General features: G+C 42.3%; 1 protein-coding gene across 1 annotated transcript; it reads right to left on the bottom strand.

Moving 5' to 3' along the window:
- Positions 1–812: 812 nt before the first annotated feature.
- Positions 813–26,961, bottom strand: LOC133518437 (uncharacterized). Its single transcript, XM_061852123.1, has 9 exons — positions 26,560–26,961; positions 24,980–25,184; positions 23,945–24,157; positions 22,835–22,982; positions 17,287–17,510; positions 10,590–10,689; positions 10,103–10,302; positions 5,211–6,275; positions 813–5,028 (listed from the first exon to the last, which is right to left on the bottom strand). Exons 1-8 carry the CDS (start codon positions 26,817–26,819, stop codon positions 5,787–5,789), a joined length of 1,839 nt encoding a protein of 612 aa, XP_061708107.1. The 5' UTR covers positions 26,820–26,961; the 3' UTR covers positions 813–5,028; positions 5,211–5,786.
- Positions 26,962–26,968: the final 7 nt, after the last annotated feature.

Raw genomic sequence — 26,968 nt, 5'->3', positions numbered from 1 at the left:
CTTGTTTCAGACCACTCCGTCACGCTTGTTTCTATGTCATGTCGTTCAATCAAATAAAAAAAGTAAGATTATATTTTACATGAGAAAAATTAAAAACAAAATTTCATCTCATACAAAAAGCTCCACTCCGCCACATTTTTAGGAGACAAAAAATAAAACAACGAAAATAATTTTGACCCATAACTTAATTTTTAAAAGAAGACTGATATAAGCCTGTTATTTTACGTAACTAGTTCTTTTGCTACCTATATTTAAAAAAAATACAGTTAAGCTGCCGTTTTGTTAAATAATACTTATGTGTAAGGTGTATTCGGGTAACTCTGAACTATCCTACATAGGGTGATTATGAAAATCACCCATTATATTAGAGTAAATTTGTGGAATTACCCATAATCGAAACGTCCCGGAATTAACTGAATATACCTTTAGCTACTTTATGTAACAATTAGTTACCAGCTATTGTGCATTACATGTAAGGAATTTTGTTAAAATATTGAATAAGGTCAGTTATAGCAAAGATATATTACGCAAAACTCTGCGTAGAGCACGTCATTACCACATTCTGAGGGCTTACCGCGAAACACGAAATTTCGTTATCTGCTTAGAACATTGCAGTAATAGTCCCTATTGATTAAGTTGCGTAAAATCGTAAGACTATTTCGCGATTAGAATTTAGCGGGTAAACGCGAGGGCGCTGTATACAGCTCCGCATTTTGCGGTAACTCTGTCAAAAGTTGACGTTTGACAATTCAGTGACCGCAAAACATATGGTGCAGTACAGCGCCATCTGTTTTGGATGTCAAACTAAGGGGTACGTTTTTTCTTAGACTTTATTTCTCTATTACAATCAATTCATTTTGTTAGAGCAATCGCCCCTAAGTGTAAGGCCTGAGTAGACGCTCGAGTTGGTCGTGCAGCGAGGCGGGGCGTGCGGCGTGCACATGCAAACGTATAGGATCGGCCGCAGTGCACGCTGCTCACAGCACCCTACTCATAGTGTTGTGTTCCTGCCGGTGAGTAAGGTTGCCAGAGCTCAATGAGGAGGGGGGGGGGGGGGGCGGGTTTAGGGTCGGCAACGCGCATGTAACTCCCCTGGAGTTACAGGCGTACATAGGCTACGGAGGCTGCTTACCATCAGGCGGGCCGTATGCTTGTTTGCCACCGACGTAGTATATAAAAAAAAGCACTTGAATGTGAGCCGCCCTGCACGCCCCGCCGAGCGAGCGTCCCACGAGCGTCCACTCAGGCCTTCCTTACACTCAGTGTCCTGGTATAGTAAACATTATACACTCAGATTTGTAGGGCCTTCTCTTTTTACCATAACCTTTTACCTAATTCCCGAATCCAAGGTTCCGCTGTGGCAACTTATTAATCTACCCATCCCTTGGAGGATTTAACAACTGGAGTCGCCTTTAAGAGCTTACCCCTCTGTCGAAAACCTCTGCTAATCCATATGTATAGTATAGACTGACGGACTGGATTTCTTTCGATACCCCCCGTGTATGAGGGGCCGCTTCCGCCTTCCGGCTGCGGCGGCTATCGCGGGTCGCTCCCCACCGACCGGTGGGGAGGTCAGTTGGCCGTCATTTGGGGGACCGCGTGTGCTGCTGGTGTGGGCCAGCTCTTCGCTACCGATCGTTATCCAACCCCACGACCCCTTGCCTGGTGATACCGTTTGAGCGGGGCCAGGTTTCGGGGCCGCGGTGAAGGCGACCGGTAGCTTAGCTGGCGTGTATGAACTGACTACGTACAAATAACCATACATGTGACGTGCCCCTCCCCCGCAAAAATCGGAATACGTTTTGTACAGAAAATTACAGACAAGGCGTCCAGTTGTTAAATCTTCCACAACCTATCCACTAGTGTCCGATCGAAGTTTCGGCACAATAATCAATTAATCACGTTTCGACCGACACTAGACCAAAACTAAACCTTCGGTTTCGGAAAAAAAATCAGATTTCGGTCGGACACTACTACTTATCTGTCTCCTGACCCACCAAAACAGATGAGAAAACTATGCCTCAATATAGTACGTGTCATAAACGATGACGCGCAGATTTGTCAAATCTAACCTTTAATAACATGACAATATACGAGTCAAAGCACGCGTCTTCGTGAATGACACGCTCTATAAATAATTTACCCCCTTATTCATAAACGTCTACTAAAGTTGACAAGCCGCTAATAATCGTTTGTCCCTTTCCGACGTATTGGTATGATGGAAAGATTATTACCGGCGAAGAACCGATTATTAGCGGCGTGTTAACTTAAGTAAACGTTTATGAATAGGGGGGTAAGTGGTTACTGGTTACATATATTCATACAGAAACCTATTAGGATATATTTATATGATTTCCTCGCGATGTTTTCGTTCAACGAAAGTAACTAGTAAATACTCAAATTATATACTCATTTCTCATGAATTATATTTTTATTTCTCATGCTCTGGAAGTGGGTCATCGTTGTTTAAAAAATTGTGTACAAAGTGATAAGTTTTTGCACTAGTACATTTTACTTTCCAAGTACGATTTTTTTTACCATAAGGAATTAAAATTTGGTTTTAAATGGACTTGTTTTACAATTTCCATTCTGATATTTAACTCCCCATTCCATAAAAAAACGATACTTTTACCTAAATTATTATTTGAAAGTACCCTCAAGAAATGCTATCAAAAATTATATTAATTAAGTATACTTAGTCATGTTTAAAAAAAAAAACACATGTATTTTACTTAAAAGTAGAGTGTTTAACTCGGTTGAAAGACATCATTTCATCCCTTGGTTAACAAAATACTATTTGTATGTCGAGGCCAGATCTTAGAATTGATCATTTCATGATGTGGCAATCATTTCATGAAATTATCGGTTAGTCATATTACGAAAAAGTCAAACCTAGCCATATCATGAAAATGATCAAAGTATCTGTCCGCGACATACATAAGTTACGTACAAGCCCGAGTTTGTTCCACGACCTGCTGTGTATGCACAATGTAGGTCATGCAGGCGCACTAGCCTACATGCTTATTTAAAACAAACAGGAAACTAGACACATGTCATTTAATTTCCTGTTTTAATTATTTATATAAGAATTCAAGTCTCGGAGACCCGTTACATCTATAACGATAATTTAATGATCGTTTTTTTTAAATTATGTATTATTTCTGATACGACATCTCTAATAAAGTACCTAATATTTGATTGATACCATATTTGTAATTTTTATTGCTTGTAAAAAAAAATACATATAAAAGTGCCCCAGTGGCCTATTTTCAGAATAAATGTTTGTTTGTTACATGCCTACTAAAAGTAGAGCCTACGCCAATTCTTGGGATTAGTTGCCAAGCGGACTCCAGGCTCCCATGAGCCGTGGCAATATGCCGGCAAACGCTAGGAAGAAAAGAGAGAGGAAACTAGACACATGTAACACACACCGGCTGTTTTCTGGCCTGGTTCTACATCTAATATTTCATATTTGGCCTTTATAAGGCTAATTGAGGTTATAAACATTGTTTTACTTAAATCTACATAAAATAATTGCCATTACAGATAACACTAAAACACATCAAACATAATAGACCCTATCATTATAACATTAAGGTCTACAGTTATGTCTCAACTCACACTTATGACCATATTTGTAAAATTCTTTGGGAATCGGTAATTAATTAATTTTCTCGAATACCACTAAATTACAATCGTTTTAGTAATTTTGTGTAATCATGATATGAGCATAGCTCAAACAGGTTTGTCATAGTGTGATTATGACTAGACTAGTTGTATTTCTGCTGGTATTTTTTTGAAATTACCGCCATTTTTATCCAAAATCCGATTATATATGTCCAATGTATGGAAGGTTGAGGCAAGGAATATAATCTCCTTAGGCAGAACTGTTGCAAAAGTGTCCGGCTATGGCTGTGGCAGTCAAAAGGGTAATTTTGTCATTTTCTAAAAAAAAAATACCAACATTTTTGGGTCATCACGTTGAATAAATCTACAATTATATTCACAGATTCTCAGTATATTCCCTAGGTAACACGTTCTTAGATCAAAGTGTTGGTATCCTATCGTTACTTCGAATAATGATTGCTCGATTTCGATGTTCATTTGGCAAATAATTATTAGACCAAATGCTTATTCAAAAACCGTTGATTTTTCAAAACTTTTCAAAAAGTATCATGTATATAGAAATCATTAGGTATTGTTATTGTATGTACAGTTATTGAAAATCAAAATGCAATTGACCCGGTATGTCCTTGAACTACGTCCAAAACAGAGATAATGGGCATTGTGAATGTTATCTTGCTTTGTGTTGTAGGATACAGCACAGCGGATGTCATTGCAGATCTAGAGCAGAGCCTAACTAGGGAAGTACCTCCACCTTACAGACAACCGCAGCCAAATAACACTAGACCCTGCTCATAGTGCTGTGTTGTTGTCGGTGAGTAAGGTTGCCAGAGCTCAACGAGGGTGCGGAGTGTTAGGGTCGGCAACGCGCATAGCGTACATAAGCTACGGAGACTGCTTACCATCAGGCGAGCCGTATGCTTGTTTGCCACCGGCCGTGGTATAAAAAAAATGCAAAATTACTCACAATTGCAAAAAATCTGTGTTGAAACACGAACACACTCAAATTTGAATAAAAATGAACACATTCTCATTTTGATGCACACAAACATATCGCACATGGAATTGTCTTTGTACGATTTTTTGCACATTGTGCAAGGATTTTGACAGACGGGTAAGTCACTGAAAGGCAACTCCTTTGCTGTATGCTCTAAGAATCGAGTGCCAACCCAGTGTAAGCCGGTAACGTTAGAGCGAGACAGACATATCCTAGGTGATGTGGACGTATCCGCCGTGCGTGTGCTAGTAGGTGAATATGATGGACCGGATGAGGCCGTCGCGGACCGAGTCGCTGGACTGGCCGATGCCGAAGTTGAAGAACACGGACTCGGCCGCCACCTGCTGCGCGCAGGACCCCATCGGGTACCAACCCACTTTGTTGAACACTATGCCCACCTTGTATACCTGGAATCGTTCATTATAAGGATTACTCTCATGTTGTATCAAAAAAACCGGACAAGTGAGAGTCGGACTCGCCGAGGGTTCCGTACTTTTTAGTATTTGTTGTTATACAACTACCACGGTTCATGAGATACAGCCTGGTGACAGACGGAGAGACAGGCAGACAGACGGACGGACAGCGGTACCTTGTTCCGCTGTATATAGACGGGCCTGTTGAACATGATGTCCAGCAGATGTCGGTACGGCACCCGGTTGGTGTAGTGCGTGTAGGTGAGGCGGGCGCCGTCGGCGTCCAGCAGGTGCGCGTACAGCAGCTCGGAGTAGCCTTACCTTGTTCCGCTGTATATAGACGGGCCTGTTGAACATGATGTCCAGCAGATGTCGGTACGGCACCCGGTTGGTGTAGTGCGTGTAGGTGAGGCGGGCGCCGTCGGCGTCCAGCAGGTGCGCGTACAGCAGCTCGGAGTAGCCTTACCTTGTTCCGCTGTATATAGACGGGCCTGTTGAACATGATGTCCAGCAGATGTCGGTACGGCACCCGGTTGGTGTAGTGCGTGTAGGTGAGGCGGGCGCCGTCGGCGTCCAGCAGGTGCGCGTACAGCAGCTCGGAGTAGCCTTACCTTGTTCCGCTGTATATAGACGGGCCTGTTGAACATGATGTCCAGCAGATGTCGGTACGGCACCCGGTTGGTGTAGTGCGTGTAGGTGAGGCGGGCGCCGTCGGCGTCCAGCAGGTGCGCGTACAGCAGCTCGGAGTAGCCTTACCTTGTTCCGCTGTATATAGACGGGCCTGTTGAACATGATGTCCAGCAGATGTCGGTACGGCACCCGGTTGGTGTAGTGCGTGTAGGTGAGGCGGGCGCCGTCGGCGTCCAGCAGGTGCGCGTACAGCAGCTCGGAGTAGCCTTACCTTGTTCCGCTGTATATAGACGGGCCTGTTGAACATGATGTCCAGCAGATGTCGGTACGGCACCCGGTTGGTGTAGTGCGTGTAGGTGAGGCGGGCGCCGTCGGCGTCCAGCAGGTGCGCGTACAGCAGCTCGGAGTAGCCTTACCTTGTTCCGCTGTATATAGACGGGCCTGTTGAACATGATGTCCAGCAGATGTCGGTACGGCACCCGGTTGGTGTAGTGCGTGTAGGTGAGGCGGGCGCCGTCGGCGTCCAGCAGGTGCGCGTACAGCAGCTCGGAGTAGCCGGTGCCGCCGAGCGCCGACACGGCGCTCTCTTCGCTCGGCGCCTGCGTGGGGACCTGAACAAGACATCCAAATGTTAACAGTGTGAAAGAACTACATAGTTCTTTAAAGTAGAGGTAAATAACAAGCGGTCTTATCGCTAAAGAGCAAAGGTTCCAGGAGGCCTACCGCGAAAATCGAAATTCGCAAATTGCGGGGATCTTTCTCTTTTACTCGCACTAAGACTTCATTGAATTAAGTAATGTAAATAAAATTAATATTAATATTATAAACCCAACAAAAATAAATATTGAAAATTGTCCATCCACTATGTTCTTGATACCAACTGATTCCAACGAGATTTTGAAAATTATTATGTCTCTGAACAATAGCAAAACTTCTGGCATTGATGATATTTCAACTGAATTAGTAAAATTAACAGCATCGTTTTTAAGTGGCCCTCTGGCACACGTAATAAATTTGTCATTTAGTCATGGCTATTTTCCTGAGCAGTTAAAGACATCTATTATAAAACCGATATATAAAAAAGGAGAACGTGACGATCCCGGCAACTATAGGCCAATAACAATTGTCCCGATACTGTCTAAAATAGTGAAAAAAGCCTTTTGTGCTAGATTAGATAGCTTTTTAACGAAACATAATATCCTACATCCTGATCAATACGGGTTCCGAAAAGGTCTTAACACAGAACTGGCATGTTTCGAATTTATTAAATATATAACTGAATCTATCAATAATAAATCACCTGTTATGTCCATATTCCTTGATATGACAAAAGCATTTGACCTTGTAGATCATTCAAAACTGCTTAATAAATTAGACAGTTACGGAATTAGAGGTCAAACAAATGACTGGCTTAGATCTTATTTAACTAACAGACAGCAATGTACTGAAATATCAAAATTTGTTGAGGTTGAAAATAATTTGCATAAATTAGTATACAGATCACCTTTACGTACAGTTGTTTCAGGAGTACCTCAAGGAAGTAACTTAGGGCCACTTTTATTCTTAATCTTTATCAATGATCTTCCTAAAGCCACAAAGCCTAAAACCATACTTTTTGCAGACGATACCACCATCGTAATCAGGAGTGAAAACCAACTTACATATGAGTCAGATATTAACGAAGCCTTGACAGACATGAATGATTGGATACTTGATAATAATCTTCTAATCAATATGAGTAAAACGCAATATATGCAATTTCATTCTTCTAAAACAACTCCGCCACAAATTAATATTAATATTGACAACATTCCCTTGCAGAAGAGTAGTATCATAAAATTTTTAGGTTTAAATATTGACTCCTCACTAAACTGGAGAGAACATATTAGTTCAGTGTGTAAAAAACTAGACCGTTTCATTTTCGCCCTAAGAAAACTACGTCAATCTGTGTCCTATGAAGCGGCCCTTACAGCTTACTAAGGTTACGTCTCATCTATTCTCAACTATGGTGTTATCCTATGGGGTAACTCTATGGATGTGGAAAGAGCATTCAAATTACAAAAAAAATGTGTTCGTGCAATATGTAACGCTAAAATGGGCAGTAGCTGTAGACCATTGTTTAAAAAGCTCAATATCTTACCTTTAGCATGTATTTACATTCAAAAAATTTGTAATATTGTTAAAAGGTTTCCAAAATACTATGTTAAACGTTCTGATATATATTGTTCAAGTAATCCTAGACCACAATACAAAAATATTCTAAATCAACCGCGCTGCATGACTGACATTTACAGAAGGAACGCTTACAATGCGAGTATTGTAATATACAATAAATTACCAGTACAAATAAAAGCACTCGATGGCAAGGAATTTACTAAAAAACTGAGATAATGGCTCACTGATCGCTGTTTTTATATTGTAAATGATTTTATGAACCATAAGGAGTGATGATATTACAACAATTTCTTGAACTATTTACTGTCTTCTAATTGTATTCTGATTCCAACTGATTCTTACTCTCTATATTACTGCCTCTTTTTTTTACTGATGTTATGTTACTCTAATGTTATCCTGAGTATTTAAATTCTAATGAATACCCTCTGTATTTGCATACTGTTTAAAACAGTTGGAAAAGGTGAAACGTATTTCTTTTACACTAACACATGTAATCTTTACCCTTTTTCTGCAAATAAATTATTGTTTGTTTGTTTGTTAAGACGTAATTAGAGCGCCAGAGAAAAATGCTCGCACTTGACGAACTTCGATTTTTCCGGTTATAGCCCAGATAACATTTGAGTACTTGAAAACGCGAAACAGAGATGTGCGATAAAAACTATGAAAACTGAATAGTTAATAGACGCACATTTAATTACTTCAGTGCCGTGTTTTTTCCAATTGCACGTTCAAAGTCTGTTTTAGTGCTAACAAATATTCCATTAGTTTCTTTATAAAATAAATAAGTAGTCGTCGTATTTTCCATATTATCTGCATAAATATCCATTAACTATTTAAACTTTTTTTATTTTGTGTTCTACATTGTATCGATATATGTGTATCGGAAGTCGATAAATGAGAACTACCTATGACAGTTTAAAAATGCCACAATCATTCCAGTCTTTGCTTATTTGAGAGTTTACTGAACTCCGAGTAGACAGGTGTTCTTATCCACCATGAAGGTCACCGAGCAGTCTAGGAAGCTGGTGTTCAAGCAGTCCGTGTGTTGTATGATGGCCCGCTGGCGGTAGATTTTGTTAGTTACTGGTTACAGTTCTAAATATGAGACAATATAGAAGACTCACCTGAACCCCAAGAAGGCAGATGTTCTTATCCACAATGAAGGTCACAGAGCAGTCTAGGACGCTGGTGTTCAAGCAGTCCGTGTGTTGTATGACGGCCCGCTGGCGGTAGATCTTGTTAGTTACTGGGTACATTCCTTATATGAGACAATATAGAAGACTCACCTGAACCCCGAGAAGACAGATGTTCTTATCCACCATGAAGGTCACAGAGCAGTCTAGGACGCTGGTGTTCAAGCAGTCCGTGTGTTGTATGATGGCCCGCTGGCGGTAGATCTTGTTAGTTACTGGTTACAGTTCTAAATATGAGACAATATAGAAGACTCACCTGAACCCCGAGTAGACAGATGTTCTTATCCACCATGAAGGTCGCGGAGCAGTCTAGGACGCTGGTGTTCAAGCAGTCCGTGTGTTGTATGATGGCCCGCTGGCGGTAGATCTTGTTAGTTACTGGTTACAGTTCTAAATATGAGACAATATAGAAGACTCACCTGAACCCCGAGAAGACAGATGTTCTTATCCACCATGAAGGTCACAGAGCAGTCTAGGACGCTGGTGTTCAAGCAGTCCGTGTGTTGTATGATGGCCCGCTGGCGGTAGATCTTGTTAGTTACTGGTTACAGTTCTAAATATGAGACAATGTAGAAGACTCACCTGAACCCGGAGTAGACAGATGTTCTTATCCACCATGAAGGTCGCGGAGCAGTCTAGGACGCTGGTGTTCAAGCAGTCCGTGTGTTGTATGATGGCCCGCTGGCGGTAGATCTTGTTAGTTACTGGTTACAGTTCTAAATATGAGACAATATAGAAGACTCACCTGAACCCCGAGAAGACAGATGTTCTTATCCACCATGAAGGTCACAGAGCAGTCTAGGACGCTGGTGTTCAAGCAGTCCGTGTGTTGTATGATGGCCCGCTATCGGTAGATCTTGTTAGTTACTGGTTACAGTTCTAAATATGAGACAATATAGAAGACTCACCTGAACCCCGAGTAGACAGATGTTCTTATCCATCATGAAGGTCGCGGAGCAGTCTAGGACGCTGGTGTTCAAGCAGTCCGTGTGTTGTATGATGGCCCGCTGGCGGTAGATCTTGTTAGTTACTGGGTACATTCCTAATATGAGACAATATAGAAGACTCACCTGAACCCCGAGAAGGCAGATGTTCTTATCCACCATGAAGGTCACAGAGCAGTCTAGGACGCTGGTGTTCAAGCAGTCTGTATGCTGTATGATGGGCCGCTGGCAGTAGATCTTGTTGAAGTCGTTGCTGTGTCGCTCCAGGTGCTCGGGGCCGAGCGCTGAGAGCGTGTGGATAGAAGAGGCCAGTCGGACGCCCGGAACTGATATAAAAAATAGGCATTCGTTTCAGCATGTTACGATTGGTAAGTTTAGGAAGAAACAGTCCAGTACAATTCCTCGATTTTTCGCCTAAGCTGCAGTTGTCCTTATCGCACTAATTTTAGGAGCCACAAATTTTAGTGCGACGAATATATTCACCTAAACTTCTCATATCTGTGAAGGGGCTAACCTCCTTTATCATTTTAAATAATTGGCCGAATAGGACGAAAACAGAATATTCTAGTTGTTAAATATTCATGGCGTGTCTAGTAATAAGTAGGATTCGTACCGTCGTGCCGGGGCCGCGGGTAGGCAGGCAGGCAGGGCAGCGGCCGCTCCGGGTGCTCCACCATCACGGGCGACGGCGTGTCCACCGTGAACGTCGGCATCTGGCCGTACACAACATATTGTAAGGTTCACTCAATGCCGGATTTAGAGGTCTGGAGGCCTCGGGCAATAAAGGTGTGGAGGCCCCTGGCCCCAAATTATTTTCCAAATAAAATGGTAAATTTTCCAAAGTCTCTATTGTGGGGGCCCCCCTTTTGTGGAGGGCCCTGGGCTGTAGCCTCGGTTACCCTCCCCTAAATCCGGCCCTGGGTTCACTTAAAGGCCAGAGCACGCCGACTGCGCGCGTAAATGTGCACGTGCGCTAAAATGTTGGAGCCGTGCACGCACACGTCACGCAAGCAGTGTGCCGTCTCTCGTAAAGATCTCTGTATTACAACACGAATTCGGTGTGCACAGACCTTCAAAGGCTATACGTAGACGAATTATCTTGTGTGTTTTACTTTAACCACTGTGAAGTAAATCGAAGATATACCGCGCGCGGCGTGATCATGAAATTGTCGGAATGCACAAAGAATATTGGGATACCGCCGCGCGCGTTGGCGTCTTCGGTGGTCAAAGGGTTAAGGTCCTGTACTTTAAGTCGTGTTTACTTATACCTAAGAGAATTTAGTAAGTATAGGGGCGTGTTATCAAAGTAAATTTTGTAGTCAACAAAATTTACTGCAATCTATCGACACAGGACAAAAACTATTAGAATTATATGGCTGTTTGACCCATGTTCTTTCTTTCACTGATGTGTTAAATATCAAACGGTGTCGCCATCAACTCGAGTATAGGCCAAAGGTATATCGCCATCTATTTGGGCATACATTTTACTTGATTTTTAGGGTTCCGTACCCAAAGGGTAAAACGAGACCCTATTACTAAGAATCCGCCGTCTGTCTTTCGCCAGGCTGTAACTCATGAACCGTGATAGCTAGACAGTTGAAATTTTTACATACAGATGATGTATTTCTGTTGCCGCTTTAACAACAAATACTAAAAAAGTACGGAACCCTTAGTGGGCGAGTCAAGACTCGCACTTGCCCGGTTTTTTTTTTTAATACTACGTCGGTGGCAAACAACCATACGGCCTGCCTGATGTTAAGCAGTCTCCCTAGCCTATGTACACCTGCAAGTCCAGAGGAGTTACATGCGCGTTGCCGACCCTAACCCCACCCCCCTCGTTGAGCTCTGGCAACCTTACTCACCGGCAGGAACACAACACTATGAGTAGGGTCTAGTGTTATTTGGCTGCGGTTTTCTGTAAGGTGGAGGTACTTCCCCTGTTGGGCTCTGCTCTAGATCTGGAATGACATCCGCTGTGCTGTGCCCTACCACACAAGGCGAGATGACATTCACATTGCCCATACCTCTCTTTTGGACGTAGTTTAAGGACATACCCGGGTTTTATTATAGGCACTCCTTTTCTTAAACTTTATTTATCTTATACGGAGTTATATATATCTTTGCTTATACCCAACAAGAACCTACATAAAACTTAGAACTTTAGAATAAGAGCCATTTCTTACAAGCATTACTGTCAAATAACGTCATTAATACCGTTAACAAAACGAGATGCAATCCTCTTCTCTATCGGTTGCACTGTTTGACCGTGTCCGTAGACGAGAGCTAAACCCGCTTTACCTCCGTGGGACATAATGTTAAAGACATATAATGACATAAATCCATATACTGCTTCTTTTTTCTTTTTTCCAAAATTATCAATTTCCAATAAGTGGCTAATCTGCGTTGATATTTTTTTAATTGTTAAATATTCGGGAGGATACGTCACCTCACTGCACAGACTATCAGTAGTGCCATCATGAACATCAAATTTATTAAGTGAAAAAAAAAAAAGCAAGCACAATAACCGAAAACACCATAGGGAGCGTGCATGAACTGTAGGAGGCAGCACAAGAGCTGTCAGATTTTTGGCGCGAGGCGTAAATGTGATGTTTTTTGTTCCGATGTAGCTCACAAGATGGCAGAACCTACAATGCACAAGAAAACACGTGACGTGTAAATGTACATGTTTATGGTTCCGATTCAGGCCCCAAGATGGCAGACCCTCCAACGCGCACGGTCCCTATAGACATATGCTGTTTTCGAGCAGTAAGGACCGTAGCATACAGGTAGCATAAGTGACATGTATGTCCGGTTAAATAGATTAAGATATTTTTTTCTTGTTTAAATAAACCGGCAAATAAACCTTTCCAACGATATTCCACACTGTAGGGTTGAAGCAAAAAAAATGTCACCCCCACTTTACGTGTAGGGGTACCTTAAAAAAATTGATTTTTTAGATTTAATTGTACGACTTTGTGAGCTTTATTCCGTTTAAAGATTTTTATTTCTCAAAAGAATAACAATTATTCACTTATATGAGAAAAAACACAACAATCAATTACAAATTAAATTAGTGAGCAAAAATAGTAAATAAATAAATAATGGTGCCGCGCTATTGGTTTATATATCCATGCCAAATTTCAGCTTTCTAGCACTAACGACCACGGAGCAAAGCCTCGGACAGACAGACAGACGGACATGGCGAAACTATAAGGGTTCCTATTTGACTACGGAACCCTAAAAATGGACGCATCTTGCCATCAAACGTTAAAGTTTGGCAAGATTTAATTGTAAAATTATTAATGTAAGTTAAATTATAGAAAAATATTTTTTTTTAAATAAGATTTCGGCAAAAATTTCATTTTTGGTACAAGCTTTTATCGCTGACTGTACTTTTCTTTCCACAGGCAACTAATACTCATCGAGCAAATTCTAAAAACCCCAAACACAATTAGGTTGCGTTGTTTTATCACAGAGTTCCTATGTCCACCTTTTGTCTCCATCATCAGATCAGCTCGATGGTACCATAATATTGCATTGTCACCCGACTTACATATGTATGCAAATTTTCAAATCAATCAGAAACCGGGAAGTGGATCAAATTTAACTTGCAAGATTTGATTACAAACAGACAACGGTCAGGTGAAAGTAAATAAAAGCTTGTAAAAAAGGTCACTTTTCGTGTCATTTTATATGCGTAAAATAATAGCTTCCTGATAAAACAACCTCCTTTGCTCTTTAACTAATTATTACTGAAATAAACGGGACAAGTGCGAGTCGGACTCGCCCACCGAGGGTTCAGTACTGTTTAGTATTTGTTGTTATAGCAATCACGGTTCATGAGATACAGCCTGGTGACAGACGGACGGACAGCGGAATCTTAGTAATAGGGTCCCGTTTTACCCTTTGGGGACGGAACCCAAAAAATATGAACTATTAAGTGTGTAAGATTAATGGCGTCCGCTAGCTGGCGCCGGCGCACGCATGCGGGTGACATTGTAGGTAAAACTTTTCGTTAACTGGCTCACCCGCGCCAGCTAGCGGGCGCCCCAAAACCTATAAAATGTAACTCCTTGCTAAGTAAGCGACGCGTAAATATAAAAACAAATCAGAAACTATACATGAAACAATCGTATATTTTCCTTTAGAATAAAAAAACAAAGTAAAGCAATAAAAAACAACAATATAAAAAATTACAAAAATATCGGCCTTCACATTTGTGATAAATTGAGTTGTATGTTGTATGTAAAAATAGATTATAAAAGCGGTCGAGTGGCTTGTAAAAGACATCGTAAGAGATATCTCACATCATTAACAACTAGCATTTATGATTGCAAAACAAAGCAACAAAATGTTTATAAATATATTGTAAAAAAATACGAAAATGTGTGGTGTAAAATGAAATGTCTGGAATATCAGTCATTGTTAAATGACTTTATGAATGATGATATTTTTTGGAGATAGCGAAAAGGAGGCTTTCATAAAATGCCAACAAAAAGCAGGATAATTTATCTTAAATCATGCAGTTAGTAAACTACAATAGCATCTCAGAGGAGTCACAACATAAGAATATAGACACCACCATATCGATAATGAATTACTTAATTTGTCTTAAAGCTTCATGCTAACTCCAGTCGGGCCGATAATCATTTTGTTGTAGTTTTTTTTCGTCATATTTTGATAAAATTAGTAAATTTGAAGAGCTCCTCATTCCCGACGGAACAAACACTAAGTCCCAATTTGGATGTGTGTAATCCGTTCAGTTAAGAATAGGGAACCCTATACATTTACCATATTTTATCGAAATCTGACGAAAAAATAACGACAACAAAATAAAAATTTAAATTGGCCCAGGCCTGCATGTCGACCCCCCCGAGGGTTGCCCACCTTGTCGTGGTGGAGGGGCTTAGTAGCCGTGGCTTGGTCTCCCACGGTGAAGCGAAGAGGCAACCAGGGCCGGCCTGTTTGAGGTGCGGGCTGGCCCGAGGAGGACGCTCCAAGTGGGCTTGGTAAGCCCGCTTGTGACGCGTTGGAGGTGGACCGTCGAGGAAGAGGAGTGTCGGTATTGCGGTGAGCCGTTCTCCCTATCCTCGACGGCCGAGGTGGGATCGCAGGGGAAGAGGCGTGATGGTATCACGATGCGCCACTCTCCCTATCTCCTGCGACCTTGGCGGGGCCGTTCCGCTGTAGCGGCGTTGGTGGGGCTGCAGAGGAAGAGGAGTGTCGGTGTTACGGTGTGCCGTTCTCCCTGTCCTCTGCAGCCGAGTTGTGGTTTGCGGCAGAACCATGGACCTCATCTGCCGCCGGGCGCTGGGGAGTTTTCTGGCGCCCGTGGCCTCCTTGTGGCGGGCTCGGGGGGTCCGCTACACTGCGGGACGGAGGCCGAGGAGGAAGGCGCGTCGAACCATCTGGCGCGCCTCGCGTGAAGGGCCTTCGGGCATTCACGAAGGAGCCGCTCGCGGGCGGCTGCCGCCGGTGGGGTCGCGGATGAGTACGCAAGCGTTCCTGTAACCCCCACCAATAAGGCATATGGGCAAGGCAAGAGGTGGCATATGGGGGGTTTTTATTGGGTATACCGTGGGCCTCATTAGCCTAGACGGGAGTCCCACATAACCACTCGGGTCGCCCCCCGCACCCGGGTGGTATGCGGAATGCATTTTCCCCCCTAGAAAAAAAAAAACCTGCATGTCGAAATTCGGCATGTCGTTTGAAAATTGGCCCAGAAAACTCGGCATGTCGTTTTAAACTTAGCCCAGACAACTCGGGATGTTGATTTATAATGGTCCAGACAACTCGGCATGTCTTTTTAAAATTGGTCCACACAACTCGGCATGTTGTTTTAAAATTGGTCCAGACAACTCGGCATGTCTTATTAAAATTGGCCCAGACAATTCGGCATATCGTTTTAAAATTGATCCAGACAACTCGGCATATCGTTTTAAAATTGATCCAGACAACTCAGCATATCGTATTAAAATTGGCCCAGACAACTCGGCATGTCGTTTTAAAATTGGTCCAGACAACTCGGCATATCGTATTAAAATTGGCCCAGACAACTCGGCATATCGTATTAAAATTGGCCCAGACAACTCGGCATATCGTATTAAAATTGGTCCAGACAACTCGGCATATCGTATTAAAATTGGCCCAGACAACTCGGCATGTCGTTTTAAAATTGGCCCACACAACTCGGCATGTCGTTTTAAAATTAAAGAGTAACTTCAATGCCATACAGGCGGTCGCTAGGTTCTTGTAACTCTTACAGCGTTTTCACATTGTCCGATACGATATCGGATTCGCCTACAAATAAGCAAAAAAGTGTTTTATATTGTTTTTACATTTAATAATTGTTTGTTGTAAGGAAGTAAAATAAGTATACGGAATAAAACAAGCATACGGCCCGTCTGATGGTAAGCAGTCTCCGTAGCCTATGTACGCCTGCAACTCCAGAGGAGTTACATGCGCGTTGCTGACCCTAACCCCCCCCCCCCCCCCCCCCCTCTCGTTGAGGACTTGATGCCATAGGCCATTTTCTAACAGCTGTTTTTCTCCAAAGGTCATCCGACATCCGATATCAAATCGGACTATGTGAAAACGCTGTTAGTGTGGATAGCGAAAATCTGAGATTCAAAGAGGAAGGAATAAACTATTCAGCTAAGTAAGGAGTAGAGATTCTGATAAGAAATTTTTAGGGAGTTGAGAAATTTCTAAATATTTAAGCGTATGACATATTTTGATATTCATGCAAGGTCAGTAGCATCTCGGAGGCTTCCCACCACGAAGGTTTATGACCAGAGTCAGTACATTGTTCGAAGCTCCACTGCCGATAAGCTTGCTCGTCATACGGCAGAAGCGGAACACAGCTGGTAGAAGTGGAACGCCCGACCTGCAGGAGAGGATGTTCATGAGGACTGCAAGCCTCTGATTCGGGGAGAGGAGAGCGAGGCAGTGGTTTGGAGCAATACAAATCTTAAAGCTTTTAAGACCAAGGCCTTGGGCGCCAAAATTTGATAATTTGTGAAAGATTTTAGGTCCTGGAACGTTACGCCTATAGTGTGCGGTGCGTCATTATGAACCTTATTTGAATGCACGAAGGTGTATATTGAACACGTCAGTTGACGTCAAAGGAAAACTGTGTACTCTGTATAGTGTAAAATGGTGGATGAAATACCAGAGCCTTTGTTAAATTACGAAATGAAAAGAATGTTCTCATTAGAGCAGCAATCAGAACATGCAGTTAGTAAGTTTCAGTAACATCTCGGAGGCCGTTTGACACCGTGCGGGTGTACGACAAGGCGAGGTCTCATTACGTTATTGGAGGGTCCGCTGCCGATGAGCTGCTTGCGCGGCACCCGGCAGGAGCTGAAGCCGGCTGGGAGCGGCACGTCGGCGCTGCTGGAGAGGATGTTCATGAGGACCGCGAAGGCCTCCGACTCCGTGAGGAGCGAGGAGCGCGCGGGGCCCTCCGCGAACTGTTGGGGCGTGAGAGTGAGGAAGCGGATCTTCTCGATGGCGTGACGGATGCTCAGCTTGTCTGTGGGACGAACGAGTACTCATGGTTGGTTTCTGACCAGATTCATTTATTATAGACATTAGAATACATGTGAGTAGTCAGTTTAGTTCCGGCAAAATTTACAGTACCGTATAAGGCCATCTTTCTAAAATAAATAAATAAAATTTGCTTTTTCTGTTCCCAATAATTAAGGACCGAGCGGGTTTGCTACCTTAAGGTTTAAATGGCAATTAATAACTTGACATTAACACTATGTTTCTAGAACGGAGCCCCCGTGCCACCTTGTACAGTTCAGGTATGCTCACTACACAGGTTAATTTTCGTTTGTAACTTAAATCTATCAACATCAGTCCCGAAGTAGTCTTCACATGTGTCAAACTTCGCGCGTTTATGTCTTTTGTCTACTGAGATACTTAACAATTATAATTTATTATTTAGGTTTTATAGTTAAAAAAAAGTATTATTTTAGATAACTCATAGAAAAAGTATTGTATACAAGTGATATAATCAATATTTTCAATCTCATACCTTACTTAGGCAACTCAGCAAGCTTGGTTGTAAAGTCGGTACTCGACTTAAAAGCTGTCTATTATATCACGATTATATAAAATATTATATTTCATACTTTTTAAATTAACATTTGTCGCATTTAAGCGTCATAATAAAATTCCGACCCTTATTAACTTAGCAATAAAGTCCTGTTTCTGCCATACAAACTACCAGCCCTGCCGGTGCCCCCCAGCCACCCAAAAACGATTTTCTTTAGTCTTGATCCAATACAGTAAAATGAACTAAAATATTGGATATTTTACTCACAGTCGAAGTGAAAAGTAGAGTATACAATACGAACATAAATGCTTCATGTTATCCTCGACCTATATAGGACCCCAGCACACGCTTGAATCGTGCAGGCGATGGGCTGTGGAACGCCAAAATATGGTGGTGGCCGTGAAAATCATGAGTGGGGACCTCTCGATGCACAACCTTTTCGCATACACCTCGACGCGTATCAATTAGCTCGGTGTGCGAAAATGATAACATAGTACCTGACCGGCAATCTTTTTCGGATATTTTAAAGAAAGAAGGTGAATGGCAAGTAGTCGGGCGCTCGACATTGAAACCAAATTCACGTTATAGATTTTTAGGTAAAAAAGGTTGTGCTATCGCTAGTGGCGGGAAGTTCAAGGCCGCTGACCCGAAGTTACCAATGTTTATAACAAAAGTACACCCCGATACAACTGAGCAAAACATAGTAGACTATATTTACGATAAGACCACAGAGCGAATTACTTTAGAAAAGCTCTCAATTAGAAAAGAAAAGGATCACAACGCATATAAGTTTTGGGTACCTAAAAGTAAGTTAGACTTGTTTTTGAATGAGTCGTTATGGCCTCAAGGTGTAATTTTTAGAAGATTTGTGAATTTTAAATTCAGAAAAATGGAAGGGACTGGCAATACGGCCCTTGGCGGCGCGAATGAACAATTAAATGGGAGATAACAACTCTTTATATAAATTAGTTACCTTTAATTGTAAGGGTGTAAAACGGTCGATCGATAGTGTACGACAATTATGTCAAACATCGGACATAATTGCACTACAGGAGTTATGGCTTATGCCGGATAGTATCTCATTTCTTGGCAGCATCGATGATAATTTCGGCTATACTGGAACATCGGCAATCGATACTACGACCGGTATGCTGCAGGGCCGACCATACGGAGGAGTCGCGCTACTTTGGAATAAAGCGGTGTTTCGTGACGTATCCATAGTGCAATGTGGTAATCCGCGAGTGTGTGGTATCAGTGTATCGCTCGGGCAAAGATCATTCCTGGTGCTAAATGTTTATATGCCAACAGACAAACTGGACAACTTGACTGAATTTACGGACTGTCTTGCGCTGGTAAGTGCTATTGTTAATAGTAATAACGCCGAATCGGTTTACATTCTTGGAGACTATAATGCTCACCCGGGTGAGCGCTTTTACAACGAACTGGCTTGCTTTTGTACCGATCAAGAGTGGGTTTGTGCGGACGTTGAAGCACTGGGCCGGCAGTCTGGAACTTATACATTTATAAGTGAAGCGCACGGATCGAAAAGGTGGTTAGACCACTGTGTGACTACAAAATCTGGCGCGCCTTCTATTACCGATATTTACGTCAAACTCGATGTCATGTGGTCCGACCATTTCCCATTAATTGTAGAATGTAATTTTAATTTTGTTAAGCCTAAAATGTTATGTAATAAAAACTTAGTAGTAAATAAAGTTATATGGGGTGAAAGAAATTCGGAACAAGTAAAATTATATAGCATCCAGTGTCATGACAGGTTAAAAGAAATAGATTTTCCAGAGCCTTTCCGGGACTGCAGTGGCCACTTGTGTAACAACCCTAGTCATCTTATCTTAATTGACAAGCTGTATAATGAAATTATAACCGCTTTGAGTGATGCTGCAACTGTTTCTTATAATTTAAAATTAGTTCGAAATAGAAAACGTGTAATAGGCTGGAATAAATATGTTAGTGCGGCTCACAGAGAGGCTAGGTGTAAGTTTAATCTGTGGAGATGGTGCGGTGAACCGAAATCGGGGCATATTTACGATGATATGCTGGAAAGTCGAAAGATTTTCAAATCGCGTTTAAAGTGGTGTCAGAAACACGAGGAGCAAATAAAAATGAATATCATTGCGGAACATCATTCTAGGCGCGATTTCCGTAGTTTTTGGAAATCTACCAATAGATTGAATGGTAAGCCCGGTCTGCCTGTGAGTGTCGATGGGGTGAGCGAAAGTGGGTCTATAGCTGAGGTATTTAGGGAACACTTTACAGTTAAGTCACCTTTAGGGCCGTCGCAGACTTACATGGCCGACTCTGGGACCTGTGGACGGGAGACGACCGCTCAGTTTACAGCAAAGGATGTAAAAATGGCTTTAAATTCTATTTCTAGAGGGAAGTCGCCTGGCCACGATGGTCTCAGTGTTGAGCATCTGCATCATGCCGGTCCGCACGTGAGTCGAGTGCTGGCGATGTTTTACTCGTTTTGTATAGGACACACTTACTTGCCGTCTGAAATGATGAAAACTGTAGTGGTTCCTATCGTAAAAAACAAAACAGGTGATGTGAGCGATAAGTGTAACTATAGGCCCATTTCGCTTGCCACCATAGTGGCGAAGGTGCTAGACGGTCTGCTCAATTTCCAACTAGACAGGTGTTTAAAAATTCACGACAATCAGTTTGGGTTTAAACCAGGCCTGTCGACCGAAACCGCTATTTTGGCATTGAAACAGACCGTTAGGTACTACACAGACCGCCGAACAGCTGTCTATGCCTGTTTCTTAGACCTTTCAAAGGCATTCGACCTTGTGCACTATAACATCTTGTGGCAGAAGCTTGACGACATCAACTTGCCAGCTGACATTAGTGGGATTTTTAAATTCTGGTACCACAACCAGGTTAATGTCGTCAGATGGTCGGAATCTTTTTCTCAGCCATATGGACTGGAATGTGGTGTACGCCAAGGTGGGTTAACCTCACCGAGGCTATTCAACCTATATATTAACGCACTGATAGAGGAGCTCAGTAACACTCGTATTGGCTGCCATATCGATGGAGTTTGCGTAAATAATCTGAGCTACGCCGACGATATGGTGTTGCTGAGTGCCTCGGCGTGCGGACTGGCTAAGCTCATCTCTATATGTGAGAAATACGCTTCTAGCCATGGTTTGCTGTATAATGTAAACAAAAGCGAATGCGTTGTCTTTAAGGCCAGAGGTAAAGCTACACCCAAGTTTCCAAGTGTCAAACTAAATAGCCATCCGCTACGAATAGTGGATCAATTTAAATATTTGGGACACATGGTTACCTCTGACCTTAAGGACGACGTAGATATTGAACGCGAACGCAGAGCGTTGTCCGTCAGAGCTAATATGATAGCTCGCAGGTTTGCTCACTGTTCCAAAGATGTAAAGGTCACCCTTTTTAGGGCTTACTGTACAACCTTCTACACAAGCAACCTGTGGGCTGATTATACTCGTAAACGGTACAGCGCTCTGCGTGTTCAATATAATAACGCTTTCAGAGTGCTGATGGGTCTGCCCAAATTCTGTAGTGCATCGGGGATGTTCGCGGAGGCGCGGGTAGACTGCTTCTACACCACCATGCGCAAGCGAGCGACATCCCTTGTGCGCAGAGTGAGGGCCAGCTCCAACAGCATTCTGAGTATGTTAGCAGAAAGATTGGATTGCATGTATTTGAATAACTGCTGCTTGATACACGCACGCAGTAATAAATAATTGTACAGTGTAGTTATTAAGTATAGTTATGTATAGATAGTTATAGTTCTAACACTTGGATAAGATTTACTAACACAATGATCCCCGATGGTCTTAAATAAAGAAATAATAATAACAACGTTGTGTCGGCCATGTTGCGCAGCAAGAGGGCATGGAAGGAAGTTGAGGCCTTTTGCGAAACTGTGATTTCCCAAAAGAAAGTAGCGGAGCGGTTGCACGAAGATATGACACAGATGTGCCACCGCTCCGGCGAAGGCGGAGAGGGAGGAGACGTAGGCAATATGCCTTAGCCAGCAGCTAGTTCCTCCCCTCATAGAGCCAGTGGGTTGGGGGCCCACACGGAACGGCTCTGCACGTCTGGGAGAGCCAAGCGTCCTGGTTCTCTTCCTCTTCGGCGCGGGTGTCCGACACAGCTCGGACGGGCTGTCCGGGGCGTCGCGGACAGAATGCCGCGAGCGATCCCGTGACGCTCCCCTAACGGCAGAGGGTGACGCCGCAGCGGATGTTAGTGGGTATTCTCCTCCCCTTCCTCTGGCTAGCAGAGGGAGTTACGGGAGGAGCGAGTCCCACATACCACCCCCCAAAGGGCTTCCCCAGCCCGGGGGTGAGATGCGTACATACATTTACCCCTGCGTCAAAAAAAACCGATAAATTGCCTCGGATAGCATGGGTTGCTTTATGCCCTAGTTGTTTGTTTGTTTAAACTTTATTGCACAAATTTACAAAAAGAGTACATATGGCGGCCTTAACGCCTTGAGGCATTCTCTACCAGTCAACCATTCCAGTTGTATAACTGGAACTAAAAAAAATGATTTCACTGCACAGTTTAAAATAATACCTTTTATGGTATCGATTAGCTGATCTACTCGGTACAAGACACTTTAAAATACTAAATTAAGTAAGGTGTGTAAAGCGCTTAAGTCCGCGGACTGGAAGCACACGGTGCGCGGCGTGGTTCATTCAAGTGTATACCTTGTATAAGTGTATAGCCAACCACCGCTCGTGCCGCCCGCTCCGAGCGGCACGAGCGGTGGTTGGCGGGGTCGGCGCACTGACCTGTCCTGCTGGGCTCGCCGGGGCCGGGCTCGGGCTCGCTCCGGGCGGCCTCGGCCCGGGGCTCGCTGCCGGAGCCCGAGCTCGCGGCGCAGCCCTCGCCGGAGCCCGACAGTGGGCTGCTCTCCGCACTGCTCTCCACTACCACCACCTGCGACAATATTCGGTTTCTATATGCTCGGAAATGTTCACCTTATTGTAGCAGAAATAGTAGAGGATGTTCAGCTTTGTGGTAAAACTCGAATAAAAAAAAAACAACGGGTTGTACTCCGGGAGTGCCGGCAGAAGTGAAAACTTGAATATTAACATTGTGCATTTTTGATATTTTGGAATGGTTCGGCAATGATTTTGCACGAATTGCTTTAATTATCAGTATAAAACTACTATCATTTATGTGGTAAAATACAATATTCACTTATTGCGCTATCGTACACAAACATGACAATTTATATTACATAAAAAATTTAACACTTCAGAACTAAACTTCCATCCATAATTTCAATGACTCTACTTTACTGGCTTCAATGACATTGTAACAGTTTTTCGATCAGGTCACACGTCCGTCTTACGAATTTTCAATCTGTCGGCCACGTGACCTGTCGCGAGTTTAACATTTTTTCCCCATCACAAAAAATGCGCCGCGAAAGAAGTTTTCACTTCAAAAATTAAAACAATTATAGTCCTGTTTTAGCAGACGGGAAGTTCATTACTGTATTGTTTTATACTTTATTTATTTATTTATCCACTGAGAAAAATGAAAACAGCCAATTATTATTAAAAATCGCCATGGCAGTTGATTTCAAGGTTTTTAGGGTGCGAATTTTTATATTTTACTGTCAAGTTACGATATGCTCGCAACCAGTTGCATAGACAGGATGAGAGAGAGGTAGACAGCAAGTTCCAAAACTTAGTCCATTTGTAAACCAAGATGGCAGTCACTTTCTATTAGTGATATATATCGAATGGATCGCTCGGTAGTCGATTTCAAGGTTTTCAGAGATGCGGGTGTTTTCGTTAAACTATAGCATGTTATGATTTGCGGACCCTAGGCTCTGAAGCAGTAGATCAGAATGCAGTGGGATAAACAATAACACAAAAGACAGAGAGAGATACCTTCTCGTCGCTGGTGGCGGGCTTGGGGCTGGCGGGCCCCGGCGAGGGCTGGCGCCGCGCCTGCGCGCGCGCGTACCGCGCCGCCGCCTCGAACAGGTCCAGCTCGCTGTCCACGTTCAGGTGCTCCAGCGAGAACACCGTGATCACTGTGCTCAGTTCCACTTCTTCGAAGCTGCTGTCTGTGAGCACTTCTTTTGTGTTGGTACTAATTATCTGAAATTGATGTAAAAAATTATGATTAAAACTTTCACGGTTTTTATTCATTATTGAGCGTTTATACGGCAGAGGGTATATATATCCCACATGATTTTGAACTTTTTTTCAATGTGATAGGATTCAATTTTGCATAATTTCTGACACCCTCAACGCCTTATATAGGATTAACTGAAAGGGGACTTAATTGCCTACAAGTATGTATATCAAGCATTTGAACAATAAAAATAATGTGGACCGCAAAAATAAAACTTAGATGGTCTGATGACCTTCAGAGGGTTAGTGGAGGAGCCTGGATTCTAACATCAAAAGATGGAGGGGTTTGGAGACCTACGGCCTTAAAAACAGATGGGTTAGCTTATTGCCTAGTTAATTAATAAGTAATTACAGTACATCTTATTGCTTATTGTGGTGGTAATTAAATTGAGTGGGACATTGTTTTATAATATGTAGTGGTACTGATCACAATAACAATGCAATTACAATAACCACTTTACCTAGAGTTGTTATTGTAATTGTGTTGCGCGCTAAGACCTCCGGGCACAATAACAACACTAGCCTAGCACAAGTTTTTTGGCAGACATCACTAGATGTCTGGTTGACGTAACTTATGACCGAAGAGCTGGCGGCTTCCTCGCACAACAATACATACAAACAACAAAATTGATACAATACAGAAATGCCACCAGAATCCTCGGTACAATACCTCAAGGGCCTATTTTAGATTTAAGGTAGTTATAGTAATCCTTTGTATATATCAACTATGTATATTGTTATTGTAAATAAAAATATGAATAGAAAAAACACACAATTATAACAAACCTGTATACATTTGTCCATAAGCACACTCTCCTCAAACAATCTCGCAAACTCATAAGCGCGGCAGGCATTCTTCGGGTACAAGTCTGACCAGAGATACCGTGTGCACTCCTTCACCAGGTGTGGCAGCATGTACTTCTTGGCTCCATAGCACAGCTCACAGGCTTTGTCAAAAGAGCTTATATTTATGTTGTCTGTGTAGATATATCTGGAAAATAAATCAATTTAAATTTGTGAATTATAGCGATGACAAGACCCAGTGTCTAATGCCCATAGAAAATTGTTTTACAAGAGATATTATAATCAGAATCTATAGGGTATTTGACTACTAGTCAAATCAATTTCTTTTTTTGAACTTTCAAAACATTTGCCACAGGTGCAGTCAGCATCAAATATAGCAGACAAAACAATGCGCTAAAAGTATCTGATATTCCGGATAACTTTTACAAATATAGTTAAATTTCTAAAATTTGCATTCAAATATATATTTTATTTTACAGTCTTTGTTGTTCTATATTAAAAACATTAAATTTTTGTTCAGCTGTTATAGAATAAAATACTTATGAAGCGTTATTTGATCTGCTACTTTTGATGCTGACTGAACCTACTCTTTATCATTCTATTATATTTGTGTGAAATAATTTATTTTAAATACAACCAACATCCCTATGCCTATTATTTCTCAGGAAATTCTAGTCATCAAAGTTTAGAACAGCAACTTCACTACCACTAAACTATTAGGAATTGGTTCACACATGGAGTGCACCAGGTGCAAAAACTAGCATATAAAAGTATAATATAGGAATTGGGAATACTGGATACTCTCTTGAATTCAGTACCGAAGAGGGCTAGGGCTTTTTAGATTGCATACTTGGAAAAATGTTGCTAATATACATGGCTTCATTAGCTGCTCAATAAAATATCAGAATTATCAGCAAATACCAGAGCACCTACATACCATACACCAAACCACTTTGTTTGTTTGTTCATGTATTTGCCTCTATATAGCTGGCATAAGCAAAAGCGACAGCGTGGCAGATAGTGATATTCATATTTTTACAGTAGGCCCTTATAGGGACCGTGCGCGATGGAGGGTCTGCCATCTTGTGGCCTGAATCGGAACAATAAACATGTAAATTTACATATTACGTGTTTTGTTGTGCATGGTAGGTTCTGCCATCTCGTGGGCTACATTGGAACAATAAACATCACATTTACGCCTCGCGCCAAAAATCTGACGGCTCCTGTGCTGCCTCCTATAGTTCATGCATGCTCCCTATGGCCTATAGTCTTTTCCAAACACAAAGGATACAGTGACATTTGAATTATTTCATTCCACACCATTGATGTTTCAGACCAATCCCTTTTAACAAAAATAACTTGAACCCCAACAGGACAAAAAATACATATCTTCATAGCTTAGAATATCTCATTCTCATTATGTAAAATGAAACTCAATTGAAATAGAGTTTGACTCTACTTATCAACCGAATTGATTCCGCTCATGTCAGATTGTTTCAGTTGCATCCAATTGTAATTGTGATTGTGATGGTATGTATAATTAGAATTAAAGCTGTACTCACTCTAGCAACGCTTTGAAAGCTTCTGGTTGGACATCCAAAATTGGAATAGGCTCGTTTCTCTCAGCCATTCCTCCGTAGAACATGGCCTCAAACACCGGCGACGCCATGGCCAGAATGAGCTTATGGCCTGGCACCACGACCTGGTGGGGCTCCGAGCCCACCAGGAACGAGCAATCAGACCACTGGCCGGATTGTAAAAGATGAGAACCTCGGTGCTTTAGCTCCGTACATCTCAACTGCCAATCGCAAGTTTCTGCCATTTTGGGCTTCACTGCACTGAGGATTTAGCGAAACTTTGAAAGCCCACGGCGGGTCTAAAAAACAATTATTGTTGTTTTACGTAAACTATTATTCACGAAAATAAAAATAGTATTTAGCGTCTAAACGTCAATGTCAAATATAAATTTTA

The sequence above is a fragment of the Cydia pomonella genome, chromosome 5, assembly GCF_033807575.1.
Source record: "Cydia pomonella isolate Wapato2018A chromosome 5, ilCydPomo1, whole genome shotgun sequence".
Classification (NCBI taxonomy): domain Eukaryota; kingdom Metazoa; phylum Arthropoda; class Insecta; order Lepidoptera; family Tortricidae; genus Cydia; species Cydia pomonella.
The sequence above is the reverse complement of the archived record's forward strand: the minus strand, read 5'-3'. Positions and strand labels throughout refer to the sequence as shown.

Coding starts and splice junctions, on each gene's coding strand:
- LOC133518437 (XM_061852123.1), bottom strand. CDS start 26,819: ATGGCAGAAACTTGCGATTGGCAGTTGAGATGTACGGAGCTAAAGCAC. Junction 24,158..24,979: donor TTATGGACAAATGTATACAG/GTTTGTTATAAT, acceptor CATCAATTTCAG/ATAATTAGTACCAACACAAA. Junction 10,303..10,589: donor CCCGCGGCCCCGGCACGACG/GTACGAATCCTA, acceptor TTTTTATATCAG/TTCCGGGCGTCCGACTGGCC.